Raw genomic sequence first — 16,946 nt, forward strand, 5'->3', positions numbered from 1 at the left:
TCACACTGAGCCATATTATCTTGTCTATGAAGAAATGTCGAGATTATATGTAGGCCTACATGTAGCAATGAAAAGACACTTTGCTGGCTACCAACTGGAAAGACATGGCATAAACATTTGATGCAATGTCATAGCCCTTCTCTCCCTCCTGTATTATATTGTCTCTGTCTCTGATTTCTGTTAATAGGTAGATGCAGAGCAACAGGTTGCCGATAAGCTCCAGAAGAGAATCAAGTTTGCTGACGTAGATGAAGAAGAAGCACCTGAGAAACCTGCTCCAGAGAAAACTTTCAAGTAAGATACAGTTCAACCCCAGCTCAATTTTTTGTGGCTTGAGTACATGTAGTTCGTAAAGTAAAATAAAAATAGAGATAAATGGAGTCCGCGTTACAAAAAAAATATTGGCCATTTTAATGTAATTGCCCAACTTCTTTTCACTTTTCTCCATCAGCCAAGAGATCAAGTCCAGCATTGCCGGTCGCAAGAAATCCCCCAGCGTCATGGTCCCCCTGGAGCTCCTTGCAACCTCACCCAACAGACATTGTGAGGTCACCAAGGGCCTGCATGCCATGGTCAGAGAGCGTTTCACCCAGGTCATGGGGAACCACTTCAAACCGGTTCCATCCAACCGTGATATCTGGTTCTACCGCCTCGGTGGGGAGGCAGAGGAGGATGAGGAGGAAGAGGGGAAGGAGGAAGGAGATGGTCAAGGAGATGATGATGGCGGGAACGACTACAGAGATGTGGAGGATGACGATCAGGTAAGCGGATCGTGAGCCCTGTTACACTAACTGGGGATGTTGCATAAAATGTTTTTGCAATTCATTTCAAATAGCAGTTTCAATTAACAATTTTATGATCAATTTGAAGAAATTAAAATCAGTTTATACTTTTTGATGCAAGATACAAATTATCAATCAATTACACACCTGCAATTTTATTCAGTCGATCAAAAATTTCAAGCATAATAGGCATACTAATAGATTCACATTCATCCATTAAATTTTGACCAATAGCAAAATAAAATTTGTGCATGTGTCATGAGAATAATGATATACATGTAGAAAGTGTGTTTATCTTGAAATTACCTAAAAATAGAAAAAATTCCTGTAACATTTTTCTTCTTTTGCATGTAGGTTTTTGCTGAAATTGTTTACCGCACTAGTGAAGATTTAGAGTCTGAAGGCTTGAAACCAAGCCCTAGATTTTCTGGATCTCAAACACCAGAAGTGTTTTCTTCTGAGAATCCAAGTGGTAAGCCTTCAATTTTTGATTTGCATGTAGGGATGGATGGATGGATGGAAGGATGGATGGATGGATGGATGGATGGATGGATGGATGGATGGATGGATGGACGGACGGACGGACGGACGGACGGACGGACGGACGGACGGACGGACGGACGGACGGACGGACGGACGGACGGACGGACGGACGGACGGATGGATGGATGGATGGATGGACGGATGGATGGATGGACGGATGGGTGGAAGGGTGGATGGATGGATGGATGGATGGAAGGATGGATGGATGGATGGGTGGGTTGCGGACGGATGGATGGGTGAGTGGAAGGGTGGATGGATGGATGGATGGAAGGGTGGATGGATGGATGGAGGGATGGATGGGTGGAAGGGTGGATGGATGGATTGATGGGTGGAAGGGTGGATGGATGGATGGATGGGTGGGTTTGCGGAAGGATGGATGGATGGAAGGGTGGATGGATGGATGGGTTTGCGGAAGGATGGATGGGTGAGTGGAAGGGTGGATGGATGGATGGATGGAAGGATGGAAGGGTGGATGGATGGATGGATGGATGGAGGGATGGATGGGTGGAAGGGTGGATGGATGGATTGATGGGTGGAAGGGTGGATGGATGGAAGGGTGGGTGGATGGATGGATTAATGGATGGATGGATGGATGGATGGATGGATGGATGGATGGATGGATGGATGGATGGATGGATGGATGGATGGATGGATGGATGGATGGAGGGATGGAGGGATGGAGGGATGGAGGGATGGAGGGATGGATGGGTGGAAGGGTGGATGGATGGATTGATGGGTGGAAGGGTGGATGGATGGAAGGGTGGGTGGGTGGATGGATGGATTAATGGAGGGATGGATGGATGGATGGATGGATGGGTGGGTTTGCGGAAGGATGGATGGATGGAAGGGTGGATGGATGGATGGGTTTGCGGAAGGATGGATGGGTGAGTGGAAGGGTGGATGGATGGAAGGATGGAAGGGTGGATGGATGGATGGATGGAGGGATGGATGGGTGGAAGGGTGGATGGATGGATGGAGGGATGGATGGGCAGAAGGATGGATGGATGGATGGGTGGATGGATGGATGGATGGATGGATGGATGGATGGATGGAAGGACGGACGGACGGATGGATGGATGGATGGATGGATGGATGGAAGGGTGGTTGGATGGATGGATGGGTGGGTGGGTTTGCGGAAGGATGGATGGGTGAGTGGAAGGGTGGATGGATGGATGGATGGATGGAAGGGTGGATGGATGGATGGAGGGATGGATGGGTGGAAGGGTGGATGGATGGATGGATGGATGAAAGGGTGGATGGATGGATGGAGGGATGGATGGGAGGGTGGGTTTGCGGAAGGATGGATGGGTGGGTGGAAGGGTGGATGATGGATGGATGGATGGAAGGGTGGATGGATGGATGGATGGGTGGATGGGTGGGTGTTGCGGAAGGATTGATGGATGGATGGGTGGGTGGAAGGGTGGATGGATGGATGGATGGAAGGGTGGATGGATGGATGAATGGGCGGGTAGGTGGATGGGCGGATGGATGAATGATTTGATAGATAGGTAGATAGATAGATTTTTTTAATGGTGATAATATAGTAATCTTTATTTCTGTAATGCACACATGCAAGTATTCTAAGCAAATTTGTTTGCTTTAATACATGTATGTATAATTTGTAGAGCACTAATTGACTTTATTTTTAAAGAATTTATTTCTATTCCACTAGGAAATGTCTAACAAAAATTTCCCGTGTATCTTTTTCTGATTTGTTTTCTGTTGTTTTCTTTGTTCTTTCTTATACTCTTATTGTCTTGTAGCCAAACAGGTGTCGAAACCAACTAAACCTAACAGCGAAACCGTTTCTCCTCAAAAGAGTAAATGAAAATATTGTATCCCAGACACACATATACATGCCTGCGCCCCAGTCTGATGTCAGCCCTCATACATACCATTTATTTACTGGGTGCATCAAAAAAGGAAATCCAGTTTCAAAGTTTCTAGTCGTGAGAAAATATGAAATCAGTGACAATTAAAATCAAAAGGTTTTAAAGTGAATATTATCAGCATTCAAATGGTACGTTCATAATATATTTAGAACCATACATCAATGAAATGTTGGGCAAAAATGCCTTATCAATTCATGTTTCATCTGTTATTATTTTCATTTAAGTAAATTGTGCTTTGAACATATTGAGTGAATTCAATCAAAATGTATTTAAAAAAACTCTTTTTGGAAGTACTATTGACAGAGAAAATTCCTAATTCCCTTCTGTAAACATTCCTATTCACAATTCGCCAACACAATGTGTGATGGAAGTGGGCCAATCACTAGTTTGCACCACTTAATATTTTTAGAATAATGCTGATCAGTGGTCAAAGAAACCTAATTCTGGGCCCCGTCTTACAAAGAGTTACGATTGATCCAATCAATTGTAACTCTATGGAAATCCATCAGGGTCATAATTTTTTCAACAGGAAATTTGCAAAATATCCTTTGTAAACAAGGGAGAAAACACACCAAATTGTCAAGAAGTCAATGAATTTATGAAATTACATTATATCTAGATAAAAAAAATTGAACAAACGTGCATTTTTTATGTTGACTTTGCTGGCTTTCCATAATTGCAATTGATTGGATCAATCGCAAGTCTTTGTAAGACAGAGCCCCATTGTCTTTGGAATGTTATTGATTCAGACTAAGTAATATAGGTTTTGTGATTATTGATTTGATAATTTTCTCACAAATATTTATGAAAGTTGGGTTTCCTTTGTATTGATACACCTCCTATATTGAATATCCAATATTCCAGGTTGAACTTGTGTCTTTATATTATTGCAAGTTGGCCCCCAAAATATTGCATGTACAAACATGTATTCATGTGGAATAAACACTGGAGAAGATGAATAATCATTGTAAACCTGTAATATCCTCTACCATGCTCTTGTATGATTCAAAGTTGTGCATGAAGTATGCAGTGTTGCCAATTTTGTATTTTTCCCCGTTACATTTTTCTAATCCATATTCTCATTGAATATTTAACATACATGTATTAAGAATGCCATTTGTATTTTCCCAATCTTATGTTTGCAATCCACCTGATCATTATTTATTCAATATAATATGTTATGAAATGCTTGATTCAGTCTGTTTTGTGTCCATATTGCTGATATATTCTCCATGCTTTCAATATTATCAATTGACATATCCTCAATCACATTATCTAATCAAGATCATCACATATTAAACAACAAGTGCGGTGAATATTTTTCCAAAGTTTTGTGAAGACCACAAATGTAAAAAGAATGGTTAAGTTCATCATATGCATTTTGTATGGCAAAGGTACGCCAAACGTGCTATTCATGAATATAAATCGATTTGCGAAACTCAAACCTTAACTGCACTAATTTAGCACACTTTTGTCTCATAAAGTGCAAATGTCAGAATTTGCCAGTTTTTTGTAACACATGTATTTATGAGCATAAATGTACGGAAGTCACACTTTATGGTATTAATTATGTAGTTCAACTTGTACAGATTTACAGGACTTGAGAGACTTTAAACTTGAATGAGTGCAAATCATGTTTTGACTTGACCAGATTTTACATTATTTGTGACATTATTGGATAGATACACAGTCCTAAACAACCTTCTTCACATTCAAATTTAATCGTCAAATTTACATGTAACATTAATTTGTAATTTTGTTTTATCCAAAAGCTGACCAAATTTTATGGTGGAAAGTATTTTTCAGTGACTAAATATAAGACTGCTTGCAATATGTAGTGTACATTGTATATGTCTTTCATGTCACAGAACACTGAGCAAATTACATGTTTTTCTAAAAAAAAATCTTATCAGAAGGACTATGTGCAACTCCATGTACAACATATGAGTTCTTAATTTATCCACTATTTTATAACATGAAGATAAATTCTAATCAATGATTGATGAAGGAGAGAATAATTATGATTTGGCATAGAAAATTATGGCACATGTAGTCAATAAAGAGAATCATTTAATAAGAACTAGATACATGTAGATTATGTAGTTAAAACAAATATCACCATCGGGTCATTTTCGTTTTATTCTTTCACGCTCATTGCAGAGGTCAACTCACTGGCAGACGGAGATGAGGACGACCACCTGGATGACTTTGTCAACGAGATGGAGGATGACCATGGTCGCCTTGACAACAACAGCCTCATCAACTCCATCAGCTACGTGTACCAGAAGTCGGAGGAGAGGAGCTACGAGCTCCTGCCTGGAGCCCCCAGCCCGAGGGGGAGCTCGGAGGAATCCGTGATGGGCAGCGAGGAGGAGGAGCAGTCGCCCCTATTTGTCATGCTGGTGTGCTCAGTGAAGCTGAAGACTAACGTGGGTCATCGCAATGTCAGGACCATCCCGACTTGTTTGGGTAAGTCATGGTGTGCTGATTATGTCAGTTCATCTTGAGATTTCATGGGAAGTATTGTACATTACAATTTGCTTATTCCAGACTAATGAGAATCATTAGAAATCAATAGGGTGAAATATGGTATAATATGCATGGAGCTGCATCTTTGAGGCTTAGCCCATAAAGCAAATCACAGGAATTTCTTTGTATGATTCAGCCAAAATCCGAGCAGGGTAGCGGGACATTGACTCCACCATATTAGTTAGGGAGAAGAATATTAAAGGGATGGTCCGGGCTGAAAGTATGTATAGCTTAATACATAGAGTAGAATTCACTGAGAAAAATGCCGAAAATTTCATCAAAATCGGATAACAAATAATAAAGTTATTGAAGTTTAAAGTTTAGCAATATTTTGCGAAAACAGTCGTCATGAATATTCATTAGATGGGCTGATGATGTCACATCTCCACTTTCCGTTTTCTTATGTTATTACATAAAATCATATTTTTTTCATTATTTCATACTTGTGTGAATAATATGTCTCCCTTATAATCAAATAAGTTGCAGTAATAAATATCTAATGCACTAAATCAGTTGTCAATCCAATTTCTCTAGTTCTTGGAGGAAAACATTTGAATAAACCTAATTTCATATAATAAAATACAAAAGAACAAGTGGGGATGTGACATCATCAGCCCATCTAATGAATATTCATAACGACTGTTTTCACAAAATATTGCTAAATTTTAAAATTCAATAACTTTGTTATTTGTTATCTGATTTCGATGAAATTTTTGGCATTTTGCTCAGTGAATTCTACTCTATTTATTAAGCTATAAATACTTTCAGCCCGGACCATCCCTTTAATAGAGAGCACATATCGATTGATTACCACTCAACCTTGTCTGTAGCAAATATGGGAAGAAGTTTATATTTTTAATTTGTTTTTCTGGGTTTGACCTACAGGTGACCTCATCAGCTGTCTTGAATCCCAACCCTCTGAGGAAATCAACCTAAATGACCTCTCAGTGACCCTTGACCTCATGTGCCTATCCCTTCCTGCTGACCTGGACTACCTCCCTGAGGCAGGCGACCTGGATGATGAGGACACGTACCGAGGTGTGTCATTCACGGAGCACTCGCCACCAACCTCTCCACACCCTGATCATCAGCTCTTGAGGGCAAACACACTCTCAACGTCAGATGCTGGAGAGTAAGTTTTGTCCGACTCTTTATGCAGAATGTCTTCAAGATTTCATTGGTTGTTTTCAGTTGTACAAACACTATTGATATTTGCTAGTTGTTTTTTGTCTCACCTGCATAGCAGAGTGAGACTATAGGCGCCGCTTTTCCGACGGCGACGGCGGCGGCGGCGGCGACGGCGACGGCGGCGGCGGCGTCAACACCAAATCTTAACCTGAGGTTAAGTTTTTGAAATGACAGCATAACTTAGAAAGTATATGGACCTAGTTCATGAAACTCAGCCATAAGGTTAATCAAGTATTACTGAACATCCTGCCTGAGTTTCATGTCACATGACCAAGGTCAAAGGTCATTTAGGGTCAATGAACTTAGACCATGTTGGGGGAATCAACATCAAAATCTTAACCTAAGGTTAAGTTTTTGAAATGTCATCATAACTTAGAAAATATATGGACCTAGTTCATGAAACTTATACATAAGGTTAATCAAGTATCACTGAACATCCTGCATGAGTTTCACATCACATGACCAAGGTCAAAGGTCATTTAGGGTCAATGAACTTTGGCCGAATTGGGGGTATCTGTTGAATTACCATCATAACTTTGAAAGTTTATGGATCTGATTCATGAAACTTGGACATAATAGTAATCAAGTATTACTGAACATCCTGTGCAAGTTTCAGGTCACATGATCAAGGTCAAAGGTCATTTAGGGTCAATGAACTTTGGCCAAATTGGGGTATTTGTTGAATTACAGCCATAAATTTGAAAGTGTGTTGGTCTAGTTCATAAAACTTGGACATAATAGTAATCAAGTATCACTGAACATCCTGTGCGAGTTTCAGGTCACATGATCAAGGTCAAAGGTCATGTAAGGTCAAAGAACTTTGGCCACGTTGGGGGTATTTGTTGAATTGCCATCATATCTCTATAAGTGTATTGGTCTAGTTCATAAAACGTGGAAATAAGAGTAACCAAGTATCACTGAACATCTTGTGCGAGTTATAGTAGTTTTCAAAATCAGCACTGCTGCTATATTGAATCGCGTGATGCAGGTGAGACGGCCAGAGGCATTCCACTTGTTTCACAAAGGTATCCATGAAGCTTCATATGACTTTATGACGTGGACAATATGAACTGCCAAAAAGTCTGCTAAAAGTATTTCGTGAAGTGTTTACAAGTTGTAATTGTGCGTTATGAGCCCCCCAAAATATAGTTATTTTGCTAAGGCAGTGATTTTTGTTTAGCATTATTATATTAGTAAACATAAGAATATTTCAGTATAAGCCACGATGTACATGTACGATTAAAATTTATTGGGGCCTGCATTCAACTCGCTATATTCCATCTTTTGTGAGGTTGTGCTTTGTGAGACACAGAGTACCTTTGTTCCAAACTGTCGAGAGTGGCATTCCCATTGTTTTTAATATGAGAATTAGCAATGATAAGATGCTTGTGGAATCCGTTCGTGAAAGAATTGACTCTGACTTCTGGTTTGGTAAGGGTCCCAATGGATGATGATGGTTTAATGTTTGTTCTGTAGGTTGGTCAATGATATGATGGACTTCCTTGGAGCTCTACCCGATGGACAAAGAAAAGCCATTGATGACACTGAAAAAGAGGTAAGATTGAATCTATCCTTACTTGAAATCCATATTTAATGGGAATTTAAGGTTTAATCAATCCTTACAGGAGTCACCTACATTGCAGTTATTTTAATAAGAACATGGTTTGTAAGCTGCTGCTGCTGATGGTGATGATAATTTTAGGAATGGAAATTATGGTGATGACGATGATGGTGATGATGAAGATGATGGTGATGGTGATGATGATGATGATGATGGTGATGATGATGATGATGGTGATGGTGATGATGATGATGTTGATGATGGTGGCAGTGAGAAAGGTGACAATGTTAAACAAAATCTTGCATTTTTCTGTGTAGGTAAAGTGGCTTTTAAGGGATGAGATAGTGTCAGCAATGCTACACATTAAGCGTGTTACCGTGGCAACCCTTGAGATGGTCGCACAGCATGTAGAAGACTCTCAGGACAAGCCTAACTGCAAAGCCGAGGAGCTAGCCCTGCAATTTGTATTTGGACCGGAGCACAGCCTGGCGAAGTTCACTAGTGTAAGTTTCTGATGTCATTATGGTTTATGTGAGCTGTTTTGTTAGTTATGCTCAGTGAAATAGATTTGGAGTTAACAAGAAATTAGAAATGAGGGCTGCATCAATAAGACGAAAACCAACTGGGATTTAGGGACTTGATGATGATTGTAATGTTGATGATGATTGTAATATTGATGATGATGGTGATGATGATGATGATGGTGATGGTGATGATGATGATGATGATGATGATGATGATGATAATGATGGTGGTGGTGGTTTTCGTGGTGATGGTGGTGGAGGTGGTGATGGTGGTGGTGGTGGAGATGGTGGTGGTGGTGGTGATGGTGGTGATGATGGTGATGATGGTGGTGGCGGTGGTGGTGGAGGTGGTGGTGGTGGTGGTGGTGATGTTGATGGTAATATTATCAGTGGTAAAGATGGTACTGAAATTTGAAATAAACCTAGTCATCTGTACAATCAGTTGGTAAACTTCGAATCACATAGCTCAGGCAGCAATTAATGTACCATAACAGATTAATTCTGATTGAATAAATACCAAATGTAATTGTCCTGAGAACTCTATTCTTAACACTTGTGTGATCACTGTATACCTGTTACCTTTGCAATAATGTCTTCAAACACCCATACACACTTCAGGAGTTTGAGAGGCTGAGCATCCCCAAGCATCAGTTCTGCAAGGTCCAGGACTACTGGTACCTAGCCCTGGACCAGCTCCAAGCAGAGACCCTTAGGAAAGGTCAGGCACTGAAGACAGCCCTGGAGACCTATAACAACCAGCTCCGGCAGCAGGGCCAGGACCAGACGGAAAAGGGAGATGGGTCCAGCAAAGATGACCAAGGTGAGACTTCAATGTGACCAGTAAACATAAGCTATGGTCTGGTCCAAATCTGTGGTCTAAATATGGGTAGACAAGTGTGACAAAAATCTTCTGTATTTAAATGTTCAGTCGAATATATCTTGGGCACTCGGCATTTTGAATGCTGCATGAACATGCCCATTGCTAATCTTGTTTTTTTTTTGTTCGCAATATGCAGGTCTGATCATACCAACTACCACTATCATCTACACACCACCCTCTCCTGAGAAGCATGCAGTGAAGAGGACTGGTAGTAAAGAGAGTCAAGGGGAGGTTCAAGGAGAAGGGATGCTTTCCAAGGAGGCCAATGAGGACACTCAGGTAATCAGAAAGGATGTTACACCTCACTGAGGAAACACCATCCTTTCTCATAGTTTGCTCTATATTCATTATAAAACTGATGAACTTTGAGCATTGGAGACCAAATGCATTTGATGGAATTATTTATCTTAGAATATCCTGCTTTGATTTTGCCAAGAGATCATAGAGTATCTTAAGGCGACCGCACACCTTACGATTGGTCTGCGACCCGATTTCAGAATAAAATGTGGAATTTGATGCTAATATTGAGACTTGGGATATATTACTGTGTAATGTTCGAAATCATCGTACGAATACCTATGGTCAAATCTGTGACTATGCTATCATCCTTCTTAGAATAAAAGCGAATTTAATATCTAGTCGTAATGACGTCATGGCAGTCGTACGATTGGCTACGATTTGAAAGTAATTTGGTCTGTACTCCAAAATAAAGGTTTGCAATCTTTCAAAATGGTTATATTAGCATTCTTTCAATTAATTTTAACCTCAAATAAAATGATACGTTCCATTCACATTTTCAGAAAATTAGCAAAGTGCGATTTGTTCCAAAATGGATTGCGAACAGTAGTAAGGTGTGCGGTGGCCTTTAGAAATACAGCTTTACATTCATGTGCCACTGTTTGTAATCATTCCCAAAATGGTAATGATCAATCGAGATCGTTCTTACATTCGCATATTGTTCAAGTAAACCAATCAGGGTTATTTTTTTAAATTTTGAAGTGATTGCAAATTATTTTGTGCAGTTATGTTTACTGGCATTCTGTGTCCTGTTGTTTTTAAGGTCAGTGCTCCCAAAACTGAAAATGAAGCTTCAAAATCAGGCTCCTTAGCCGACATTGAAGTTGGCGTCGACGTCACGCAAGACACCGAAGATGTGGAGGACGAAGCGACGTTGGAAGGTGCCACGATCGTCGAGGACACCGCTGAAATCCAGACAAAGGCTGAGAAGGAAGAGGAGTCCAAGATAACCAGTGCAATAGTGGAGGATGTTGCTAAGCAACAAGATGGAGAAGGGATGAAGGATGAAGGAGAGGTAGAGAAGGAAGAAGTAGAAGAGGAGGCGTTGGTCAAACCAAGACACGCTGATGATAACCTCTCAAGGAGCAGTGGAAGCTCCATACAGGTGATTATTTAGATTCATGTATTGTTCATTTCCATCAGCTTAACATTTCCCATCTGGTTCCTGTAGGCAATGGGTGAAACAGATTTCTAGCTTATAAATTTTCCTTTGCCTAAGACTAATTTTGTGGGACCACAGAAATATGATTGACGTAGGAAAAATTTAACTTAGAAGAGTTACATATATATATAATTGTTTTGCATCATCTGGGCTAATATAGCTACAACTTGGGCAAATATGCAAGTCAAAGAAAGACATACCTACTTTATTCCTTTCAAATAAATTGCTGGGTTTTTGTTTTACAAGAAGTAAGGAGTCGAGCTTGAATCAAAGTCACACATCCATTCTGCATTGGTCAGGTGGTAGGCATATGTAGAAAAATTCAAAATGGTTTATTTAGATAAAAACTTCCATCGCAGCACAGAGCCGAATTACAAAAAGCTTTTACAATATAAAATATTGAAATCATAAGGAATAAGCATAGTGTTGAATATAACAACAAAAACATAATACAATAAAGCAACAAATATGGTACATAACGTAAGATAAACAAAAATTATCACATGACAAAATGTGTTGAATATGACATTAACGTCAATTACAAGAATCACAGAACTAACACAAGAAATACAAAGTTAGAGAATGAATATGAGAAAAAAGATAAGACATACAAATTATGCAAAAAAACACACAAAAAATTGGATAGACCTTAATAAGATTATACTTTGTATACTCTATGTCCTATGCGTGACTGTGATAGTATATGTCCTTGTTTGAACTTGTTTGTTCATCAAAATTTACACAATCAGAAAGTACTAAAGCTATCAGATATTTTATGGTGCTCATTGAATTTGACACAACATTCAATCACTTTAATTATGGGGGGGGCAATTTCCATGATTTTGTTCTTAGGTCCTATCGGAGGAGACATTACAAGAAGACGCTACCACCCTACTCATCAGCGAATCATCCATCCAACTAGGCATGGATGAAACCGACAACGTGGGCTTCCAGCGTTACCACGGTGACCATAAGGAAGGCATCGATCGAGAGGACGGGGAATCGTTCACCGGGGATGGATCTGAAGGAGAGAGCACACTGTGCAGGACTAGTACCAGCTTTGAGGTGCTGACCAGGATAGGGGATGATGATTCCATCATTGGAGAAACAGAGGTTGAATTGGATACCCCTACGTGTACATTACCAGGTGATGTCTTTGATGTATTCTACTTGTATGCCACACCTCTTTGAATAACAACCTGTACATGTACAACTTTTTTGACGTTTATTGATTGGAATCTGAAAAATATAGGGTCAAGGAGATTTTCATGCTTCAATATTCTCCCAGACCATGAACAAATTATTTTACACTGTACCTACTTGTAATTCACCTGCAGAAATATCTACACATATATTTTGTATTTAAATGTTGTATAAAAAATTGCACCCTTTCACCCCTTTAGATGATACCAGACATGCATACTTTATTCTGTTTCAAGCTTGGAATTGTGTTAGACAAGAACTAAGCTTCTATGTTGACCATTACTTTTTCAATATGAATTGATTGCCAGTATTTCATTAGACATAGATCATTTCCAAATCTACACTTTTTATGAAGAAAATGAATATCTGATAGCTTAAACTGACTGGGCGTTTAAAATGCTAAGTATATCTTCTTCAACTCCATAAACACATGCATCTACTTTAGTCTATAAAAAATTTAAACTTTTTTATCCAGTACAAATGGTCATATACACAGAACATTCAATAAAATTCAGTGATATTTTATAATTATGGTTGCGTACAGCTACTCCTGAACACCAGATAGACTCTGCCTCAACTGCCACTGCATCAGCTGCAGAGGACCCCACCTCTCCAGTGGCCCACCTCCAGAGCCCCTCCCCTCCCCTCACCCCATCCACCCCAAGCTCCCCTCCCAGGCCCAGGGTGGGGTCAGGAGCAGGGCCAGGGAAGCGCCCCACCCACAGCAGGCAGGGAAGCGGAGGCGTGTCGAGTGGACCGTCAAGTCTTTTCCAGAGCTACGTCAGTCATAGTGGCAGTACCGGAGACAACGATGAAGAAGGTAATGATTTTTATTATAAATTAAGTTTATTGTCATTAATTTCTAAAACAACATTTTATGATTTGATGGCAATTTGATTTTGACTTCTTTGAGAAACTCTGCATGTTTGTACAAGGAGAAGAATAGTTTGATATTTGAAACAATTTTTTTTAAACTGAAAGTATTTTTCTCATTAGGTCTGTATACAATTGACAGGTCAACATCTCCAGGTTGTGATGCTAGTGACATTGACCATGTGGAATCACATCTGTGTGGAGATGTATTAAACAATTATATGCCTGGATTATGGGTTAACCCCAAAATTGGCTCATGCATAGAATATAGACAACCAGCAAGTTGCCAAAACTAAAATATGTCTGTCTTTTTCATAATCATCTCACTTAGGTTACGATGCCAGTTCAAGTGACATTGACCATGAAGAGTCACATCTATTTGTAGATGCTTTCAACCATTCTATGCCCGGATTCTGGCTTATCCTCAAACTCTGCAGGGATAAGGTCAACCTCTTCTTCCACACAAGGTAACATTTGAATGCTTACATTCCATGGGATGTTCATTACAAGTGTGATCTAGCTAGATTGGACAAAGATTATCATCAAAGCAAACATTAACATAAAAATAACATAATGATAATAAGACTTATAATTACAGTACAATTTATATTCACTTGCAAAAAGGGGGTTTGATGAATATTGTTTTTCATGAAGTGCTAAATTCGAAATCCTTTGAGATACATGTACCCACACTTCTACTCAAACAGTAATAATAATAGGCATTTATATAGCGCCATCTATTTAGAAATATTCTATTCTGAGGCGCGATGTTATCATTATTATTACCCCGGCTTTAGCTCGAGCTGCCTTTCAGCGCTCATGCATTAAAGGAATTAATCCTGCCGGGTACCCATTTACCCCACCTGGGTCGAGTGCAGCACAATGTGAATAAATTTCTTGCTGAAGGAAATTACGTCATGGCTGGGATTCGAACCCACGACCCTCTGTTTCAAAGTCTGAATACTAATCCACTGGGCCACAACGCTCCAGTAGATAAAGGAACTTTGGGGTATGACAAGAAGAAGCTTCTTTATAAATGTTAGCCATTGTCACTGTCAGAGCTTGTTACTGTCTTCTTTATCAGGGAGAGGAATGAAAGTGAAATGCTGGTGGAGCAGAAAGACATCTATCAACAGGTGTCGGATGCTATCAGGAACACATGTCGTCTTGTCAACCAGGTACGTGTAGTATACAGATAGAACACATCGTCGAGGGTGTTAATAAGAATTATGCACACGAGGTAGCTTTGGAATAGTTCTAACATGCCCGAGGCATGGCTGAGGGCATTTGGACTGTTTTAACGGTATCGTGTGGGTAATTTTCCTAATGCCCTAGCAAACTTGTGTATTATTTGTTTTATAAGATAGTGATGTGGATCCTTGATATTGGTACACCATCCTAATATCAAGACTATAAATCGTCAATAGAACTAGTCATTGACAAATTTGCTTGTGCTGATGACTGGACATGTGATATTTCAGCTAGTCATTTGATGAGGTTCAATATCACTAATTTATAATACAGTCTATTTCCCTCCTTGCAGAAGTGTGAATACCATATATTTTTAAAAATTATTTCATAGAGTAAGCGTGGCTTTTGATTTTTTTTCATTCAATTGTTATACATATGATTCTGCCTAAGTTTTTTTTTTAACCCTATTTAAGAACTCATCAACTTATATCTGTATTTATATTTGCCTTACTACAGAGATTACTCCTTCAAGAGCTTCATAACAACAAGACATGTAGTACTCTGTTGGTTGCTGAGAGTGATGAGGATATCTGGAAGCAAGAAGATACTGAGACTCCATCGGCTAGGGGATTATCTTCAGATGAAGGTAAGATGCAATGTTTGTGATTTCTCTTTTCATTTCATTAATACTTTACTTTGTTTGTTTGTTTATGTACAGTTTCCAATATTATTATGATATACTGCATTTTTCATCTTTGTGTATTACTGTCAAAGCCTTTGGAAACCAAATTTCTTTGTATGCATACATGTACATTGACCAATAAAAGGATCTTTAATCTTGAATCTCTGTCTCTCTCTCTCTCTCTCTCTTCCCTCTGTTTTATGTTTATATTTTCCTCCTTCTCTTGACTTTCTTTTTGTCTTTGTCTTTCTCTTCCTCATCCTCATTTTCTTTCTCTCTTTCTATATCTCTTCCTTTTTCTTTACTCATTCTCGTCATCTGTATCATTTCTCTGTGTATATCTATTTCTTTTTCTCTTTCTTTTCCTCTTCATCTTACTCCTCTTCCTCTATCTCTTTTCTTTTCTCTTTCTGATTATCATTCTCTTTCTGATTTTTTTTCTCCTCTTTTTTCCCCTTTCTCATCTATTTGCCTCCCTCCTCCTGTTCATCCATTTCTCTCATTCCCTCTTTTTCCTTTTCTCTCTCCCTCTTTTTCCTTTTCTCTCTCCATCTTTCACTTTCCTTTTCTCTTTTTCCACCTGTCTCTCCCACTCTCCTATCATTCATGTAAGAAGTGGCAGTTATTGAAGATGTTAATCAAGCATTTCTTTCTATAACTCAGATGAAGATGATTATCGTCAAGGAGGCAAAGGAGACTACCTAGCAGCGCAGCTATGGTTTAATCAAGGTCACTTTGCATGTGATCTAGTGCTGAGTCAAGATCTCCCCGTTCACTCAAGACTCAAGCCATCCCATCGACCTGGTGTACCTTCTAGAGGTAAGATCTATTCCATCTGTAAGTCTCTGTGTCTACTTAAAAATGCGGCTCAGCAATACAAATTTTGTTCATGAATTATAAAATAGTCTGCATTATTTTTGCAAGTGCAACAAGAAAATATTGCGGTTATCACCATGGTAAGTCAGTGTAGTTCCTGCGCGTGGGAAAGAGGCTTTTGACCACAGAGTAAGCTGCATAATTTGAGAATGCCATTCATGAATTAAAAATGAGTTGGGATGCGGCTCGAGTCCATCTAAAAGAAGAACTCAAATAATATGACCTACATGTATTCTACATGTAGTCCTCGACTTTTCATGAATTGAAATAAGTTCCATCCATGAATTCATAAAATTATATATATATTATTTCAATATTAATAGCATAAAATGGCCCCCAAATGATAAAAATAGCACTAGCACATTTTTGTCCCAAGTTAAGATCTTCCTGTACATTCAAGACTCAAATCATCTCAGAAGCCAGGAGCACTTTAAAAATAGAGTTGCGATCAAATACAACTAAAAAAAATCACACGTAACTTGCCTTTCAACCAATTGAGTTGTGTCTCTTTCTGCAACGGGCCTTAGAGCTTCATAACACAAAGGTTTGCAATCAGTCGCTAAAGGGCAAAGACCAATCAAGACCATTGTTGCATACACAATTTGTTCAGAACATTGACCAGCAGCCAATCAGAAATGTTCTTATATATTTGCAATCTATTGTAAACCTTTGTCCTACAGGGCCATCTTATGTATCATTTAGAGGTCAGATGTTGCATGTTGAATTAAGTCCGGCGCACACTATGCGATTCGTTGCGATTCGA

The 16,946-nt window shown here is 39.3% G+C and overlaps 1 protein-coding gene across 5 annotated transcripts in view; it reads left to right on the plus strand.

The window, feature by feature from the left end:
* The window catches only part of LOC129272107 (KICSTOR complex protein SZT2-like), a 79,583-nt gene that overhangs the window by 29,006 nt on the left and 33,631 nt on the right, over nucleotides 1-16,946 (plus strand). For 4 of the 5 annotated variants that reach the window (XM_064106303.1, XM_064106306.1, XM_064106305.1 and 1 more), the window contains exons 28-44: nucleotides 188-294; nucleotides 452-761; nucleotides 1,137-1,254; nucleotides 3,089-3,145; nucleotides 5,378-5,686; nucleotides 6,632-6,878; nucleotides 8,411-8,489; nucleotides 8,813-8,998; nucleotides 9,638-9,839; nucleotides 10,036-10,178; nucleotides 10,960-11,301; nucleotides 12,211-12,505; nucleotides 13,106-13,381; nucleotides 13,766-13,901; nucleotides 14,519-14,612; nucleotides 15,142-15,271; nucleotides 15,971-16,126. In XM_064106303.1, the coding sequence (XP_063962373.1) occupies nucleotides 188-294; nucleotides 452-761; nucleotides 1,137-1,254; nucleotides 3,089-3,145; nucleotides 5,378-5,686; nucleotides 6,632-6,878; nucleotides 8,411-8,489; nucleotides 8,813-8,998; nucleotides 9,638-9,839; nucleotides 10,036-10,178; nucleotides 10,960-11,301; nucleotides 12,211-12,505; nucleotides 13,106-13,381; nucleotides 13,766-13,901; nucleotides 14,519-14,612; nucleotides 15,142-15,271; nucleotides 15,971-16,126 (3,187 nt within the window). The remainder of the gene's footprint in view (nucleotides 1-187; nucleotides 295-451; nucleotides 762-1,136; nucleotides 1,255-3,088; nucleotides 3,146-5,377; nucleotides 5,687-6,631; nucleotides 6,879-8,410; nucleotides 8,490-8,812; nucleotides 8,999-9,637; nucleotides 9,840-10,035; nucleotides 10,179-10,959; nucleotides 11,302-12,210; nucleotides 12,506-13,105; nucleotides 13,382-13,765; nucleotides 13,902-14,518; nucleotides 14,613-15,141; nucleotides 15,272-15,970; nucleotides 16,127-16,946) is intronic. The other variant, XM_064106304.1, reaches the window with a different exon arrangement.

The sequence above is a fragment of the Lytechinus pictus genome, chromosome 11 (assembly GCF_037042905.1).
Source record: "Lytechinus pictus isolate F3 Inbred chromosome 11, Lp3.0, whole genome shotgun sequence".
NCBI lineage: Eukaryota > Metazoa > Echinodermata > Echinoidea > Temnopleuroida > Toxopneustidae > Lytechinus > Lytechinus pictus.